The sequence below is a fragment of the Streptopelia decaocto genome (genome assembly GCF_964273445.1).
Source record: "Streptopelia decaocto genome assembly, chromosome: 3".
Taxonomy (NCBI): Eukaryota; Metazoa; Chordata; class Aves; order Columbiformes; family Columbidae; genus Streptopelia; species Streptopelia decaocto.
In genome coordinates this window covers 68,619,256-68,639,462 of record NC_138656.1, presented here as the reverse complement: position 1 = coordinate 68,639,462, position 20,207 = coordinate 68,619,256, and the positions used below count along the sequence as shown (strand labels likewise).

Sequence of the window (20,207 nt, the reverse complement as noted above, 5' to 3'; positions counted from 1 at the left end):
TACACAGCAGGTCTGAGAAGTGCTTGAATTAATTCTATTCTACCTAATGGAACTTCTGTAAAGAGAAGTGACTAGATGTACTTATTTTTAAAACATTATTATGTTCCCTTTGTAAGATCCCAAGTATATAAGAAGGCTCTGACCAACTGGATAGATATAATTTCTAATTTTACAGTCTTTTCATTAGTACTTCAATTAGACTGTGTGGCCATGCGCCGCGTATGACAATATCTGAAAATACCTCTGTTAGTGTATGTCTGTGCTAAGCTCTTTTGTTCCTATGCAATACCATCTTGCTCTAGCTGCTGATTTTGGAGGCTGCGCTTTTATAGAGGATTCTGAAAATATGTAGATACTTGGGAAACTGATATGCGTATTGGGAACAACAGATTTTTGTTTTACTACCAGGGGTTTTATGCTAATTGAAGTATGTGAGTAATTTGGTCCTTCACCTTACTTTTAATTGATAATTTATCACTCATTATTTGATCCTTTGATAAGTGAATCATAAATGGGATAGTCCAAGTACCATACAAATTGTGACTGCTGCTCACTATACTTCGAGAAACAGAAAACCAAAAGCAATGTATGTATCCATTACATGATGCAAGAGCAAAACTGTGACAACTTTATGGAATTTCCTCTGGTTTTCTTGATTAGCTTTGAAAGGCAAAACTATTTTTTGACAAAGAGATGTGATATCCTTTACATTGCTGGCTAGAGACAGACCGAAGTGAACCTATTTACATATGGAAAGACTGCTCTTTCAAACTCGGGCTATGCAAATAAAGAAGCTTCCATAATCAAAGGACAAAACAGCCCAGTTTTGCTACATTTTGTCTTGACAAGAGACATGCTGAAAGAAGGTTTTTTTAAGTGAGAGAAGAACCATTGCTCAATACTCAGAAGCACTCTAGAAGCTGCAGAACCTGGTGGTTTTAACAAGGAAACCTGTTAAACTATCTCCTTTTAAAGAAAGGGAGGCTGACTATACCATAGGAATCTCCATCTTCAAAAAAACAACAAATACTAACAAACGGGGGTGAGGGGGAAGTAATAAAGCAGTACCCAGAGTTACGCTGATTCATGTTACTCTGCATTTGTATTTTATTTGCAAACTTATGACAGGGTCAATCTGATCTTAGCTGTACCTCACCACATCACTTCCCTCACCTTTCTGTCAACTGGAGGAATAAGTCTACAACTGGCAAACTGCTGAAGCTTCAACCAGCTGTGGTTGAATTCAATCTTGAAAGCACTATTCAGACAACAAAACTACTGTCAGCTGGGCTCTCCTGAAGCCCTTGCTCTATTGGAGTCCAGATTCCAAAAAATCAGTATTCACATCCTGGATCATTCCCTTAATGCATCTCTTTCCTGAAGGTCGTCCTCTCCACAAATCTGTAGACCAAGGCCAAAACAATTTCTGCCTATTTTTTCTTATGGGAAGTCACCCTCACTTATAAACACAACATTTGAAATACAACCCAATATTACTTATCTAGTATCAGCTTCCACTTGGCACTCATCAGCTCTGCTACTTGCACTGCCATTCATCATTCAATTGGAGAAAATACTGCATGTTCTTTATGTGGATGATGTATTCACAATAATCAAGTCACATTAATTTTTATTTGATTAAGAGCTTCCTCTCTTAGTTTCTATAAAGATACAGATAAGGCCACAAATCCAACCAAATAATTTGTTTCAATCTTCTTCATTGCAGATTCTTTCCAAAACTTCGGTTCTCCTGTTGTTGTTTCATCAGGAATGTAATAAAACTTCAGTCACTCCATCTACACTTCCATCTATTGCTCCTATGTACAGGAAATATAGTAACTCTCATGTCCTGCAGGTTATTGAGCTGTGCAAGAGAAGGCCAGGGACCCTACACTGAACAATGATGAATATAATTCTCAGTATAATTCTGTAGATCATTCTAGATTAAATTATGGACACGAAGGGCCCAGATTTAAAGTGAAATGAGAAAGACTTGTAATTATTATTGCAATTTAAATAGTAATATCTTCCTCTCGAAGCACAAAGGTTGGAAACAACAACAAATTTTGGCATTTTTAAGCAGCCCAGAAAGTATAATAGAGATATGAAGAGTACTACAATAGCTCAGTTTAAGCTACTGTAATTGCAAAACGTTTTAATTACTTGCAATTGTGGGGAAAAAGTTTCATTCATATTCCACAGATGAAATTTAGTGGCAGCTTGCTAGCATACTCGGTTCCCATAGACAACAGAAACCATTTTAGCAGCCTTTTTATTTCAAGTGTCAAAGCCTGATTATTGCATAACCTACTATTTAACCTTGCTCAAGTCCCCACATGGCAAACTGTAAGACCTTAAACAGGCACAAAAATAGAGTGTTACTGAAGGCATTACGAACTCTAGTAGCAAAAGAACTGTATTTAATAATGCATTTCCAGGATCTCCTTTTAGCCCATCAAAATAACCTTATTCATAATCAAAACAAAATCAAGACACGTTGAAGTCTGGCATTTAGAGCATACTAACAAGTTAGGCTGAAAACTAATAAACAAATAGTCTCACACAAAGCAAAGAACCATTTTCAACTGCTGGCTTTCTTAACCTGCCTCACAGACCCATTATACATTTACTTGAAGTCCATTTACTCAAACCTCCCACATGCCTTTTCCTTTTTTTTTAATAGGGAAGCTATCCTGTTTCAAATTGTTATATTAGGAAACTTTCTAATTTTCTCACTTAATGAAAAAAAAAAAAACACTAAGAATAAAGCACCAAAAAACCATCTGCCTCCAAGTCAGAACATTAGGTTATAGAATGTTAAATATAATTACAAGTCAATCATAATACCTACACTTTCAGAGCAGCAGCAACTGCCATGGGCAGGGACACCTTCCACTAGATGAGGTTGCTCAGAGCCCCATCCAACCTGGCCTTGAACACTTCCATGGATGGGGCATCCACAGCTTCTCTGGGCAGCCTGTTCCAGTGCCTCACCACCCTCATGGTGAAGAATCCCTTCCTTATAGCTCATTTAAATCTATCCTCTTTCACTTTAAAGCCGTTACCCCTTGTCCTGTCACTACATGCCCTGGTAAAAAGCCCTCTCCAGCCTCTTGTAGGCCCCCTTAAGGAACTGGAAGGCTCATAGAAGGTCTCCCCGGAGCCTCCTCCAGGCTGAACAACCCAAATTCTCTCAGCCTGCCCTCATAGGAGAGATGCTCCAGCCTCTGATAATTTTTGTGACCCTCTCTCCAACAGGTCCATGTCTTTCCTGTGCTGAGGGCTCCAGAGCCGGATGCAGGACTCCAGCTGGGGTCTCACCAGAGCACAGGGGCAGAATCACTTCCCTTGACCTGCTGGCTACGCTTCTTTTGATGCAACCCAGGATACAGGATTCTGAAAGTCTGTCCTGTTACTGACTGCCACACCACAGAGAGTTTTGAGCTAAAGATAAAGGCTGGAAGCATTAATAATTGGATTTTAATAATATTTGCTATTCTGGGATCTTGGAAAAGGGCTATGTTGATCTATACATGGCATCAGAGATAAACATAATTTCAAGTTTCTATACTTTTTCCAGGTTTTTTCCATTTCCCAAAATAGTAGACACATTACATGCAAAACTTCTACATTGCATGAAGCTGCACACAAAGTTTCTTTAAAAGATAACCAAATGTGCAAAGCTAAGTACAAAGACTAAAATTAGAACTGGTAAGTAAGCCTTCAAGCTTCAGGGTGGCTTATAAAAATCAGATACATTGACTGATTGGCCTCTGTAAACAGCTTTGCTTAAGAGTGCTGGCAGGACACAAGACTGAATGCTTCTTTGCTGTCTTACACATTCCTTTCTCTTTATGCAGTTCCTCAACACATTTTAGTACCTATCTTTGAGAGCAAATAATGAAATGCTCTTCATACTTGCCCCATAGGACAACAGCAACGCTTTCCTAGTTTGATCCATCGTGTGCACTTAACAAGGAGAGGTATCTCTGATGAGACAGATGATGCACAATGAGTCAGTGCTCACACAAAATGTCAACTAAAGTCAACTGAATTATATCCACATAGATAGAGCCATTGCACCAGACTGCTGCCACTTTCATCTGAATGAGCAACCGTAACTTCCTAACATCCTTCGTTTTGACCAAAAAAAGAGAGGGCTGAGGCAAACAAAGCAAAATCCACTAACAGCCAACATGATGGTTATTTTAGGTTGGATTCAAATTCACCTTTAAGAAATCCTCTGGCAGAAGAAACCATGTTCCTCTTCCCAACAAGTTTATGGCTTCCTGCTCCATACCTTGTTCCCATTTTGGTCCTGCCTGACTATACACACACCAGACAGCTGGTCCATGGGTCAGGTTATGAATTCAAGGACTACCCCACATACTATTTAATTGTTAGCACCTCGTGTTCTGGTTTGGGTCCCTCTTGTTCCAGCCAATGTCTAGGCACGCCGTAGGACACCATGTAGGCCAAGGACTGTTCCCAGGATGCAGTATGGTCAAGACTGTCCTTTTGATGGAAGGAGTTTAGCAGAGCTGAAGAAGAGGGGGACAGATCTTTCATTCTAAAGAAGTTGGAGTGTGTTGGATGTAGAAGCGAAGCACCATCAGTTCCAGCACTTAACAACTCCCAACCCTTCACTGCTGTGCCAGGTGGCTCAGCTCCTCCACCACTACTCCCTGACTCCTTCATCTGCCTCATTAAGATCCCTCTACCAATCTCTCTTCCCCAGTATGCATTCATTGTGGTTCTCTCCTTGTGCTGCAGAGACTGATCGCTTTTTCCCTTCCAGTGTGAAGCAGAAACCAGGTGGTGGTACAGAAACTCTTTCAGAAAGCTACAAATGCGCTGTGTGTGTGTGTGCAGGTCTTAAAGCAAATAATGAAAAAATAAAAACAGAGAAGCACACAGTAGTGCGCAATTGTAGCTAGGAAACAGCCAAGCTCCCTCGGGATCCTGTGAAAGACTGGCTTATTTTTCCTCCATTGCAATGTGCTGATTTATAACCCAGCCCAGGGCAGCCCTGGGCAGGGCCATGCACAAGTACTGCAAAAAGGGTGTGCAAACAGCAACATGCATGCAGAGGCCAGACCAAATCCTCAGCTATATGAATGGAAGAGCAAACATACACCCCCATGGAGATGAAGTGATTTAACAGAAAACGGAGCACACATCTCTGATGCAAAGACCATGGATTTAGCCACGGCTAAATGTCAACTCTTTCCGGAGGTATGAGTATGTTTAAATCTCTTAAAATACTGGCAGAATCAGAAAATGCAACTTAATTCACGAAGGACTACTCAGTTCTTCAGCAATGTATCAAATACAAGAAATTTCAGCAGTTATGAAAGAAAAAACTCCAAGCATTTTATATCTCAGTTATATAATCACAAGAGTACAAGCTCCAGCTATAATAAAAATAGCCTTTATGTGTTGTGCTCCAAGAGGGGAAGCTTCTAAACATGTCCACTCACAAACTGACCAAAATTCACAAGTTTGTTGAGAAAGGTGATTTTTATTTATCTAGAATTTTCCTTTGAAGCCAAGAGTTTGCTTTCTTCAGAAAGGTAAACAAGAGTAACCCTGACAACTAATTCATCGATTGAGACTGAAATCTAACATGTGAAGAGATTATGCCATTTCCCATTAAGTCGTCTTTATTCCATAAATCCTTTTATATGGATAAACTATTGCCTACTTTACAAAGTCACATTTGGAAACTTCTGTGATCATGTGATGAGAATGACTGAGTGCTGGCCAAATAGCTGAACACATACAATGAGCATCTGACATATTACAAACTTCTAGAGAGGAAAACTTGCTTTTCCAGCTGCATTGATGTAAAATATAAAAAGATTCTGCCACAGAATGCAGCCACAGCTGTTTTTGTAAAAAACATCTTAAAGAAAATTTAAGATTTAAAAAGCGTAGTTCTAAGGTTAAATGGAGAGAAAAACTAATCCTATTTCTACAAAAAAAGGCCAAACATGCTTCCTCAAAAGCTGATTAAGCAGTCACTGCCCAGGAAAGTACCAGAAACATTAAACAGAAACAACTTTTATTCTACTCACAAGAAACAACACTTAAGGATACGTCACTGCATCAGTTATTAAAAACTAAATCACTTTCATGGGAGCAAGGTTTCGAAAACAGGAGCAAGTAAGACTGTACAAAACATTAATGCAGAAAATGCCAAGTAATGCCTGATACACGATAAAAGTTTGAACACAAAAGAGAGGGCCCTGCTGTTCTTTGTGCTGAGTAATTTCCATCTTTAAACTATAACATACAAATACAAATAAGCATTTGAAACTAGAACTCATTTAAAGTGGAAAACTAAACAAGAGTACAAGTTGAGTAGCTTCAAACAATTCCGCCGTTATACAAACTGACGTCAACTATTAAAGTCGGTGTTGCAGTTATTATTTTCATTTCCTCATTCCACTTTGGGAAAATTCATCTACTCATTACTGGTGCCAATATAAAATTCAATTCTACATGACTATGAAGTATTATGAAAATAATTTTGTGAAGCATTGAACTCAAGGCATCTATTTACAGGAATATCAGGAAAAATATATTGTTCCTGATGCATATCAGTGTTATCTGTAAAGTAGTCTCTCAGTAAATCTGCTGGATTGCTGCATTGACTGACACAATACAAAATTTCAGGCCTTCTGAAAGACTCCATCTTTTTAAGCATTACTGAGAAAAAAATAAGTGCTACATAATTTTTAAAAGTACATAAATTAAAAAGAGGAGTTAGAAATTGTAAGCAATACCATCTAGAAGTTTCCAGTACAAACTATAGCTTATAGCAAGATTTATGTAAAACCAAAGATTTCAATGTTATTAATGCAAATCACTCTACAGTGTTTTATAATGTTCCTCCAAATGGAGCTCAACAATTCTTTTAAAGACGAGTTTGCTATTTTCTATGATTTTTTTGTTCTCAAAATTTAAAACATCTTAATAATGCTAAGCTAATAGGACAGGAATTTAATATTATAAAAATTGTACAAGATACAAATGTACAAGATAGTTAGCATGTCATTCAGACATCTGACACTACTCAGAAGCACAGTTTAATATCCTGTATTTACATTATTAATGTAAACATAAATGCACACTAAATTGCTGCTTATATCAACTATATAATATCCAGTCTTATTAACTCCTCCTTCTTAAAATGATAATTAATTCTCAAGCATGTAAGAGAAGGTAATTAATCCTGAATTTTGCATAACATATTAGAAAGAGTACTTTGTTTTCAGAAAGTGTTTCTACCATTATGCCCGTCAACTACAAGAGCTTTTAAGTGCTCAGTGTACCGTGCCTACAAGGCTTTCCTACTTTACTATACCCATCAGCAGAGGTTCTCCATTAGCCCTCTGTACCCAGCAATTACTATGCATGCTCTGGCCACAAAAAATGACCAAAACCAGGACTCCTCAATTTAATTCAAGTTTTAGAGAGGTTCTTGCCTTTCCAGAATAAAGAATTTAATAATGAACTGTGTGTTTGCCAATTAATGGCAGTTGTGATGACCTGGTGCCTCATAAGATGAAAGCAGCTCAGTTTGTGCCAAGAGTTCAGTCTAACTCATGGGATTCAATTTTACTAGAATACACAAAGGAACTTAAATGGCATGTATGGCGAGTAGCTTTCTTTAAATGCAAATATAATTTGTTAAAGATTTCACAAAGCAAAAATGTAAAGTGCTTACATAACTAAAAAATTAATCCTAGAAGTGTCCTGATTCTTCTATCCAAAACAGCTGAAAAGTTTGTAGTTTACTTTACAGTGGTAAATACCCTATTCCTTCTTCTTTCCTTCCTTCCTGTTCGTTGTCTCCTATCTATCTAAATATCTCAGACTGAAAAACTCTGTATAAGTAAGTTTATTATGTTTCTGCATCCTGTCTTGTTTTACCTATCAATGATCTAAATTCTGTAGACTTGTATCATGCTTGCAATATTAGAACCCAGACCTCAATTGGCCGCTGAAGACTAAACAGAGAACTAAATGTTAATCAGTAACACTACTTACCACATTGAAATCTAAGTTTTTTTCAACCCATTCTGTGGCCTCCTTGAATTCCTCTTTCATTTCCATGATGTACAGTGTATCAAGGGCATCCACTATTGTTGCTCCCTGAATGTTACCTGAAATACATGAAGAGCCGGTAATTACTTTCCAACAGGAAGCTTTTCAGTTAGATCTCATTAATTTAAATTAATTCCAACTTCAAAATCCGTTTTCAATTAATCTAATTGAAAATTGGGCATATAACCAGTCAAGTGGGCATCTACTAATTCACAGCCTTAGCTTTGATTCCCATGCCACAACACAGCATCATAATATTTAAGTATTTCTTCCACTAATTATATCTTGAAGTATGGCTCTGATGCACTGCATTTTTAGCCATGATTTTGCATTTCTAAACACTGATGAAACAGTTCACCAAAAAAAGTGATTCACAGAAGACAATAAATCTCTATAAATGGAGAAATGACTCTTCCAGTTTGAAGTGAAAAAAATCAGTTGTTTTTATACTCAATAATACACATAAAGTTTAAGAAACTTCTAAGGAGTGATCACGTTTCAGTTAAGCGAGCCCTTAAAGAAGTAACCTCTCTGAAAAAACATTTTTTTGGATACTACACATCACCATATAACCTGCACGAGACAGCACTAGGGGAGCAAAGGTAAAGTTGCACACAACTCAGTTTTCCAGCTCAGGACAGACTGACACACATTGCTTTCCAGAGCAAGTTTTGGCTGTTTGCGTAAGTTGCTTCCTTCTGCATCTGTTTTGGAGACAGGTAAGTCAGTTCACTAGCTTTCACCTAAGGCTGTAAGATGAAATATCATCAGTATGTTCACTTTGGCATGGATTAAATGTTCATGATCCTGTATTGAAAGGGTAAGGTGGAGAGTCTGGGAGAAAATAAAGCCACTCAAATGACCTTCCCATGCTTCCTTCAAATTCACAATCACCTTTTAAAAATATCATTTTTGTCTAAGAAGATCTTGAATTCCTATTTACTGAATAGTGTCAAAAACTCAATTTTGGCCACTTTACTCAATTTTGTATTTATGAATTTGACCACAGCAATCTTCATTATGAATGCAAGTTACTGTTAAGATATTCTTTAGAGAAGATGCTAGATACAAAAAGTAAACATTTAGAATCGCAGAAGAATTTAGGTTGCAAGGGACAGAGGAAGTCATTAGGTCCAATCTCTCACTCCCGGAGAAGTGCTAATGACTGGGGTGGAGAGTTGACTACTCATTCAGGAATTGATTACACTGCGTGAATAACATGACAGTAGCTACAACAGTTACAGATCTTGATTATCATCTTGCCTCTGAAATACCTGATGAAAAAGTAAACTTAGTTTTGTGTCCTTATCAAATATCAGAACTGAGTTATTCATATTGAAGTAGCAACCCCACTACTTCAGTCAGCTCTTGTGTTTACTACCCTCAAGGTTTTCTGCTTCCTCATGGAATGGAGGAGTGATGGGAGAACTCCATATAGCAGGATTGACATCACTTTCTTAACTTGAGCTTCCAGCTAGAAAATAATTTTCCATTTGTAGTATCTTAAACAAAAGAATACTTGAGATTATTATAACACTTACTTGGTACATTTAACAGAACCAGATGCTCTCTCTGTTTTATCAGCTGCTAATTGCATATACTATCCTTTTTAGAGGGTCCCTTTCCTATTTTGATGACAGTAATCTGTATGTTTTCCCCCATATATTTCACTAATAAAACTGCAGCATACTTTGGTAAGAAGAACATCGTATCTTCCCAGGGCTTATTTGGAGATTGGCTGCCTTTCTCTCATATTAAAGGAAAAGCATTCCTTTAAACTTGGCTATGTAGCTTGTTTTTTTTCCTAAGCTCATGAGAAAGAGAGAGTGATTGTGGAAAACTGCTGGAGGACATGTGCTCAAGAGTCCTACTGCAAAGGCTCTGGAGATGTTTAGTAACTCCATGCAACAAAAGCAGCTCCTGGTGAACTTTTACAATTGAGCTTTACTTACGGAAAAATCATCTATAACCTGATTTGCCTGAGAGGATTGTGATAGGCTCACCGTGCAATGACATTCTTTGTGATAATCCTCTTGTAATACAGCTAACACCACCTCTAAACAGCTGAGCTTTCAATTTTAAGGATTACTACTTGAGCTGCAACTCACTACTGAGTCAGAAGAAAAAGAGAAGAATTCAACCTATTGAGAAATCACCGTGGAGTCACCCACTTCCTATGATTTGTTGTTGTTTTTCTGAATCTGGCCTGCTTAGCGCATCGGCCTCTCCCTGCAGGCAGACAAAAGGAAATGGGAGAATTTCAAGTAGATCTTACTTTATTTGAGACAAATTTTGCTATCATTCTGAAGGCTCCAGAAAACAGAGCAAAGCAATTAATGTGGCGATTAAATAGTCAAGTTTGTCTCAAACAGTTACACTTCAGGAGTCTTGATAAAAAAGAACACAGAAGGCATTTTAAGGCGTTGGTTTAGAGGCCAGAATTACGAATTGTGAACAATTGTTGTTTACAGTAAGTTAGCCAACAGGATAATCCAAGCTTGAGAATGTTAAGGAAATTGTGTAGCTGAACAGCCCATTTGTAACAAGTCAGACAAACAAGGGGAAGGGAAAAAAAGAAAGAAAAAGGAATTCAAAAACGTTAAATTAACATTTCTTATTATGGAATAAGATCAAATATTTCACAAGCCTACACATACTATGCTTCTGAAAGCACAAGCACACCACAAAAATTATTAAATACAGTTATCATTCATGTTAGTTCCTACAAAACATTCCCAAGGAATTACACAGCAGTCAGAGTCTACAAGATGCAAAGATTATTGCTAGGCAATTACAATACACACTCATATGACACAGAATATTTTGGCAGAAGGACTGTTTTGCTATGCACCTAAGGTACTGCTCTAAATTTGATTAACAGTGAGCACTGGGTTATAAAAGGTGCCAGCTAAGTTGCAGTCACCATGGTAAAGTTTCATAGTTGTCCTAGGTAGAAGGAACATATCACAAATAATACTCAATTCATACACTTCAGGTAATTACAGATATATTTTGCAGATAATACAAAAAATAGTATATTCAAGGTAGAGAAAACTGACTTGAAATTCATAACATACAAGCTTGAAGTGCGTAATTCTCATTATATAAGAGATAACCAGATGTACAAGCCTACCAAAGTGAAATGTTACATGTGTCTACCAAAACCTCCAGACCAAATACTCATGTATGTTCCATTTTACTTCTTTTGTTAAACCTGCCTCTGTTTCTCAGTCTTCTTTACCAACAACATTATTTATTCCATGTAAGTGATTAGTTGAGAATGCATAAAATAACCTACAAGCTAGTTAACTGAAAAGAAAGCAAAAGAAATCAGTCAACCCGAAACTTCAAGTGAACTATCTAGCAGAATCTACGGAGCATCCTTTCCAGTTTAACACTTGAAATCTTCAGCAATGATCTGGAAAAACATAAAAATAGCTTACTGCTAAAAAGATTTGTGCATGATTAATAAAGATGGCTGATTACTCAGCATTTCAGAATAGCATTATATACAGCACAGAGCAGCCTAGATCACCCCTGGGCAGTACACAGCGGTTCCATTTAAGCAACATGCTTTATAAGTCTAACAATGCAAAGGTATGTGCACACAAATAAGAAAAGTAGATTACATTAGAGAATAGAGCAGCGCCTCAGGGGTGTGGGTGCAGAGCAGGATAAAAAAAGTGATCAGAGGATTAATAACTTTTAAAGAGTTTCCAGGATGTCACTGCAGGGAGAACTGCTATGGATGACAAGCTTATTAGCACAGTGCTGTGACTGAGCTTATGTGGCCATAAGGGTTAATAATCACAACAGGCTTACAGCCAAACTGTTTGGAGGACAGGTCAAAAGAAACTTTTATTTGTCCAGTGTGTTGGTACACTTTATAGTTTATTTACAACTTTCCTCCTATCCCTTGTATACCAAGTTTGGTTCTCCAGAACATCCACATTCCTTGCTATTAAATACATTTGGAGATATAGATATATCTATATATCTGTATATATAGATATACACACACACACACATATATATATATATATGTGAAACAGATGAAGATTTCTGATTTGCAAGCATATTATACAGAACATTAAATGGAGAAAAGTTTCAGTTGTGTCTTAATACACTCTAACAGGATGGAAGCCAGGCCCCTTACTCTTCTTGAATGCAACTGCTTTTCTTTTTCTGACCCTGTGTCATATTCTTACTTGAAGGAAACTGTGGAAAAGTATATGACAAAAATGGAAGATAAGGAAAGATGAACTATGAAGTGGCCTCAGGTCATGCTATACATCAGCTCCCTTGCTGTAAGAGTTCACCATCCAACAAGCATCATAAGCTAGGATTTCTTGTTTGTATGTGAGTGTAGAAGTTGAGTAGAATGTTGGGGTTTTTCTCCTAAAAAAGTTACAGTTTTGTGTTTCTGATATGAAGTATGAAAATTAATATACGACATTCATATTTGTAATTTTTTAATGTGATGGAAAGTCAGCACATACAAATAATGATGGATATTCCTTCCAAAAAACTGCAAGTGTTCAAAAAGATGTTTCTTCTATTATTGTCAGAAGTGCTTTTTAGGGCTACTTTGTACTATTGTGGAAAAAAAAAATATTTTTATTCATAGCTGTATTTGAATTGCACTCAGTCCCACCCTGATCTTCTTAGACTCTTCATTGTTTTCAGCCAGCGAGGCAAACTTGTCTTTGTCACCTTCCAGTTATTGTAAGTTGAAGAAGCTCAGTCAAAGCAAATGCAATCTATAAAATCTTCCTCCATTTTGTCATTTCAGACTCAAAATTACAGCCAAAAATACAGATATATAACCTGTCACAATCGCTTTTCTTAATCTGGCCATTATGACCAGTTCATATTTTCTTAACACGTGGAATAACAACAGGTCCTTTGTAACATTAAATATGCAAATTAAAACAAAAAAAAACCAAGCATCCATTTATTTTTCAGCTCTATATGCATATACATTGTAAAGTAGCAACTCTGAACTACATTATTCTCGACATATGCAAGAATATATACAGGTTTGACAAAATTAACATTTTGATTAGAGCTGCAGGTTTCTTAGAGCATTGTTTCAGAAGCTGATTCAGATTTTAAAATACTGTTTTCCTTTAAATAAAGTTCACTGAAAAGGTTCCTATTGAATATCATTAGCAATTTAAAGTGTCAAGAATGATTAATTATTAAAGCGTGCTATGCTAAAACATGAAACTCTTACTCAAGTACTGGCAAACCCTCAACAACGCTAACATTTTTAATTTCAGTCCCTATTACCAGCTGGTAAGAGTGGGAAAAGAAACAATACTTTCAATTTTTTACAGATTTAGCTTTCCATATGTGTAACAAGAAACAATGCTGTGATATTTCTGGAATATTCTTTTATTCTCTATTATTTTGTACATTTGTGCATGTTAGATCCAGCTCTGGTGCCTTTGTATTTAATAGAATTTGACGAATTTTTCCTCTGTTGCTTGCCTCTGCTTTCCATGGAAGCCTTTGGCATCTGCCACACTTCTGGCACCCACGCAGCTCAGCTACACATTTTGTTATGAACCACCTTCTTTTGTTTGAACATGCTGCCTACGGATTTGATATTTCCACCCCTTAACAAAGGGTATTGTTCCCCACTAGGAACAATAAATCCTTGTTCACCCAATCTATGCCACCTTCTGTGCACCTCCATATATTATACTGAAAAGTTTTCCGTTTTTACTACCTCAAGTCCCCTGGTTCTCTGCATTAACTTATAAACATATCCCCCATGCCACTATGTGCCAGTTTAAATTTAGGTATGTTAGACCTCATTTTATATTTTCAAGAGCATTTATCATCTGTCAGGGAATCCTTCTGGGTTCATAGAACTGCCAGCAGTTGGCCATTGCTGTAGCTACCTTGAGTAACTGTTAGCGCTGCCAAACCGGCACTCTGGTCATTTGATTTTCCACTGCTGTGATAAATAATCCCAGCGCGTGACCTCAACAGCAATGGATCCCTGCAAGAGTCCAGCAATAAGCCCCCCAAAGTGCTTTTTTGAAATTTAGAAAGACAAACTTACTTGTCTCCATACCGACCAATTTAAAAAAAACCAGCAGTTGTACAGCATGACCTCCTCTCACAAATGTTGTGTGGAGTCATTCATCCGCATATCTACTAATGTTATTCTTTAGACAAGTTTCTATTAATTTAGTTTGGAAAGATGTCAGAGTTACTTCTAAAACTAAGACCACATACCGGAATCCAAAATTCCAAGGAAACCAGCAGCAAATGTGAAAAGAAACAAGATGGGGGAAAAATTTTGAATTTAAATTAACCTATTGTTTCAATATAAGTACAATTAATTTTCTGGAGCTATATTAACAAACTTAGTTTAAAAATATATATTGGTGTACACTGCAATACAGTTTTGAATATGAATTTTGGCAAGCTTTAAATATCTTCATACATTTCAATACTCCATACAAGAAATTACAAAAATCAGTTCAAAGTGGGAGGAACAGGATCTTGACAAATTATAGTACTTCAGCTTTGCAGATTGTGAGTATTTTTTAAATTCTTCCCTTTTCCACTCCAGAAAAGGTCCTTTTTCCCCTTGCAGAGACCAATTATACAATGGCCACAAGTTACAATATTATTAAACTTGCAATACTGCACATGAAAGACAGTTACAGATGATTTTAAAAGCCCTTTAGTAACACTCACTAAGTACAGAAACCACTTCTAAGAAAAGCTCTCCACCAGTGCAGCAATGTTCATCAGCTTTAAAATTAGTACAGAAGGCTTGGCAAGGAATAGCTCCTGGGTTAGGGGGCTGGTGGTATGGTACTGTGAAAAAAAACCTGACAAAATTCAGATTTTGCCACTTTCTTCCACACTAGGAAGGTAAATGGATAAAGTTCCATTTTCACAACCATTGTTAACAGCAATTTGAAACTTTAAAGGTTAAAGTATTAAAAAAATAACAGTACTTACTACTACTTTCTACCAAGTATGGGCAGAGAACAATTAGTACTCACAGCAGAAGTCATACCAACATAGGAGACATGCCACGTTTTGCTGATGCACAGGTATGGTGCAGATGTTTAGCTATTATTTTCAGTGTGTACATGTGAGAGGAAGCAACTTTTGCTATTAACATGACTATGTCTACAGTCTACCAGTCTAAGGACTTCCTCAATTTATCAAATACACCCTCCACACATGGCTCACAGAATTTAAGTAAGATCAAGGCAGGTCCTTGTCTTCAAAATTATTTTCATGACCTGGGTTTAGGACAAATAAAATGCCACTTCAAAGTTTGTCAAGAAGTTCCTCCTCCCCCAGCCTAACAATAGGCTGCCAGTGTAGTTGCCAAATTCATGATGGTATTGCCTAACAGTCACATCTATGTGTAATTACACTTCTAAAAAGCCCATCTTATTTTTGTGTTTCAGAGGAACATGTCATGATGGTTGTGTCTTGCCTTCAAGACAACTGTCACTATAATCCATCTGCAAAATGCCTTATCACGCTAGCAAAGACTGAAGTATTTATACTTTCAAAATTAAGCTTAGAAGCAATATAATTTGAAAACAACTCTCTCCTTCTGTGTCAGGAGAGCTATAGTGTCTGTAGCCTACACAACATTAAGCACCACTGAGCCACATCACTGGAACCTGCTGTTGCCAACAGTGAGGTACTTAAAGTCTATCCCACAGCAGACACTCCCAATTTAAGTACCATAACTGCACAAAATAATTCATAGGAGGGGAAGTGTTCAAAATTAAACAGCTGGCTAGTGAAATATGTTATATGTTACTGCTATTAGTAGTCAGAAACTTGTTGTTTTGAAAAATTGAGACCTGCAGGCAAGAAGAAAAGACGACCATGGTAAACTAGATACAGTTATGATGGATGACAGTGAACTGAAGGTCTCACTTGATTTCTGAAGGTTGTGAGGAGATTTGTGGGACACAGAGCTGGAGGTAACCTGTTCTCAACTAATTTAATTCAGAATTACCTTAAAAGTAGTTAACCTTCTGCATTTTTTGCTAAAATGCAACCTTTGCCTTATTTTAAAAACATAAGAACGAGGAAAAAAAAGATGATAAGTAAACATGTTTGTCCTTTCACGAGGAAAAAATGTTTGGGTATTTGACCCCCTCAAAAACAAACAAACAAAAAACCAAAACAAACAAAAACCAAACAAACAATCCCCCCCCCCCCACACACACACACACCAAAAAAGGCAAAACCAGATCATCTTTTTCTTGCTTTACGAAAAAGAAGACATTTGTTGAATTCAAACATCAAGGAATAATTCAGATCTAATGATCTGCAGACACTATTACAGAAACAAGGATTTGTTTCTGAAAAGCAAAAGGAGATTATGGATTTTGGAAAGGGTAGCTTGTGAGACAGAACTGCTTGCTGATATACTGCTCTTTTGTATTCTGTAAAGCAATTTGGCAGAAAGAGACCTAATGCTTATTTTGATTTGCCACAAAATTCAATAAGTGAAGGAAGATGTTTCTAAGGAAATCTCCTCAGCAATAAGATCTTATACTAGATGACCATGATGAGAAAGTGATCTGCATTTAAACTGACTCTGCTTCTTACTCCTTTAAATGCAGTTTCATTTTCAAATTCAACACTTGTCCTGTTTCACACTGAATAACACCTGCAGTAACTTATGCAACATCCACAGAACTCTGCTTAGAATTTGCAAAGTCAATACATCTACAGCTTTTTCTGCAAATTCATGCAATATCATTAAGAACTCAAACCTTGCAAATTTTTATACCATTTCTGATTCCAAATGCAACTAGGTTAAGCATTTTAATTTAAGATGTGCCATTTTGTTGTCCTCCAAGAAAACAAAACTGCACTAAATAGTTCTCCAAATGTTCTTAAATTGCACAACTATCAGTCATCTCAATTAAGATAATAAAAAAAAAAAATTAGTTTTCAAGAAAACAGAGGCCTGACAACCTTGAAGTTCACCCATACGACTTTGGTTTCAAGCACCCAATTCATGTTAGAAGTCCAATGACTAACTATATAATTATTACCTAGTAATATTTTTCATGTTAAGCTGGGTAGACAAACAGTGCGGCGAGATCAATGTAGACGTTGTATTTTCAAAATCATTTTTGTAATCACAACTGTTGTCTCTTAGCAACTTCCAAATATAGTTGAAGATTTGGTAAGTGCTCTATTTAGGCTGTTTTAGGAACTGTTTCCACTTCGAACTATCTTTTCCAGACATTCAACAAACTAAGTTCCTGTTAAAATCAAAATAATGTATTGATTTTGTCTCAGCTATCGAAATTAGTTCATTTTTTCAGCTTTCTGTTTGGAAAACAGAAGCTATTTGAATAGGAAGATTGCTGTCAAACAGTTTAACTCTTAATTTTTCTGCAAAATTGAAGGTGATGACAGTCCATAGGACTGCTTTCACTCGCTTCCCTCAGAACGCTGTTGCTCTTCAGCTGCTGTTTATGTTCCACTTAGACACTGAAAAAGTGTTGCCTCATTACACTGGATTTCTGCAGTTGTGCCTCTCCTACTAGAACTTTTCAGCCCCATATTTGTTCTACACTGATAACTTGGGTGTTACTTAAGCATCTCCTCTGCAACATTTAGATGTGCAAATAATGGTTACACTCATTAAAGAGAATCTGGCTGATATAGATTAACAAGGAATGGGAATAAAATCCTGAGAACTGTAGACACATTCAGCTACCTTCATGACTTGTAGAGAGTATCTTTTGTTCCTTGTAAAGGATTTATTCCCTCCCCCCCTTATAGTTTTTGTTTCCTGCTTATTGAATGTGGTGTCAATGAGTTCCACTTCATAGGAAAAGTTTAAGGCAGGGCAGTATTTAATGCAACAAAACTACATCTTTATCACGCAGCAATGACATGCTTCATTTATTGGCATTCAGAAGAGAATAAATAAAAGACAGAGAGAGCATCACCTTCGCTTACTGTTGTTTTTTTATGATTAATATAAGCAAGAAGCACAACACTGCATGACAGAGGGTAGAAAGAACACATGTTTATCACCTCTAAGCTTTTCAGCTGATTTACTGTTTTATGCTAACGTCACTAAGCACGAAAATACCTTCTACTCACCAAATAAATTGCTTGAATGTCCTTGCTTAGATATGGGTTTCAGTTCATTTAATCCCCATGCGTAACGCTTATAATTATCCCAGGCATGTTTCATCATCTGTAAGGAAAAGAAAGCAGGATTATAATGTTGATTTAGCAAGAAGTCACAGCAAATACTGACTGGTGAATATTCTCAATATTAAACATACTTAATTCAATGTTTAATTAATTTCATACTGTATGCATTAGAATTATGAAATACTCAATACAGAATAACACTGGCACTGTTTTCTGGGTGGCAACGGGATGGTTACCATAAGAATTTCACGCCTGTCCCATCCACCTCTACCATTATCTGCACACTTACGATCAGGACACACTCAAAATAACTAAATTTTAGGAAAGGAATTTATTGTCATATATTGATTCAAGTAAGATTTTCTTTCCCTTAAGCATACACCTCTGAAAGAGGGAAGTAAACATTTTAAAAGAGGTTTTTTCTCTTGGAGCACGAATTTTTAAGATCAAAATCAGGCTCACAGTAATTTTCAGATTCTGGCAGACTTTCTTGCATAAAACTAGCTGGTTGAAACTCAGTATGCTAATAACAGAAGAAGGAAGCTACAGTGGGCAGGCAGAACAGTTAAGAGACGTTTTGAGGTTATTATGATATAATCTTCTATGACTATAAATGCTACTGTATGCATCTGTAGCTACTTACACATGTCATTTTGCACAAACAGCCAAGAACTTCTATGACTAAACATATCAGTACCAAAACGTGTTTTGCATAAAGGGGTGCATTGCAAACAAATTCTGCTTTGGGAAACTGCCTTGGGGAGCCCAGCACAGCAGCTCTGTGGTAAGAGCAGAAGACATCTATGTCAGAAGCCAGGACAGGGGAGTGACTCAAGGACACCTCACACACTACCACCACCATCAGCCAGACCAGACCCAAAACCTCCTTTTTGGGGGTGATCCAGGTGCATGGCCAGGAGCCCACCTGTCCCTCCCCAGGCACATGGCGAGGACAATGCACAGAGCTCTGCAGGCCCGGTGAAGAACCAGAGACACTCCAGCAGGTCCAACACCTCCCATTAGCAACCACCACCTTTAATGCCAGCTCAGGAACGGCACTTCTCTAAGAGTCACCACAAGCGGCCTGACTTTACGTAACAGAAGCAAAGATTTTGCCTCCACGTTGTCCCTCCTCCCCCTCTTCCACAAGGCAGAGCAGTGCTGGGAATGCCAGAGGTCGTCTTCTAGACAAAAAGTGACAATTTTAGACCTTTTCAAAGATATTGCTTCAGGCTGTCAGCTGGCAACACTGTTCTGCCCTTGCTTTCAGACATCTTCTTGAGGCCATGTGTGTCAGGGATAATTCTGTTAAATAACAGTTATAATCCTAAATTTAAAAGCAACAGCCTTAGGGCTCACTGATAATAGTAATCCTGCACTTTCTTCCTTCTTCTTTCCTTTGCTCAAATCACAGAGAAATCATGTAAATTAAAAATCTGCATTAAGCCAGACTATAATAAATGACAACAGATTTTCTAGAGCACTGCTACATTTGGGAGAATAGATGTTTCTTTGCTATTTACAGAAGCATAAATGCACATCTATCCTGCAGGAAAGTTCAAGGATTTTAATTCGCTCTATAGCCTGTACAGGCCCAGCTTCACAAATGCAAAGTTTGGTATCTGCATTTAATAAGTGACCATTTTCAACCAGAGAGTTGGCATCAGATCTTGGCTGAAAGGCAGTAAGCAAGAGGCTGTGTGGGAATGCTCTCTGTCCATGGATGGCACCCACACACTGGATGGTAGAAGCAGTGCCCCCTGCTTGACTTCATTGCGAAATAGCTTAGGAGCTCTCCAAGGACAGGGTATTTTATCCCAATGCAGAACTGCTAAGAGGCAGCCAAGTGGTAGACTTCATGTCTGTGGGGCATCCCCAATCCCTGTCGACAGGGATCAAGATCATGT

General features: G+C 37.4%; 1 protein-coding gene across 1 annotated transcript in view; it reads right to left on the bottom strand.

The window, feature by feature from the left end:
* The window catches only part of MAN1A1 (mannosidase alpha class 1A member 1), a 148,403-nt gene that overhangs the window by 91,714 nt on the left and 36,482 nt on the right, over positions 1-20,207 (bottom strand). Inside the window, exons 2-3 of the mRNA XM_082048563.1 lie at positions 18,244-18,340; positions 8,056-8,171 (exon numbers count right to left, since the gene is read on the bottom strand). Coding sequence (XP_081904689.1) covers positions 8,056-8,171; positions 18,244-18,340 — 213 coding nt within the window. The remainder of the gene's footprint in view (positions 1-8,055; positions 8,172-18,243; positions 18,341-20,207) is intronic.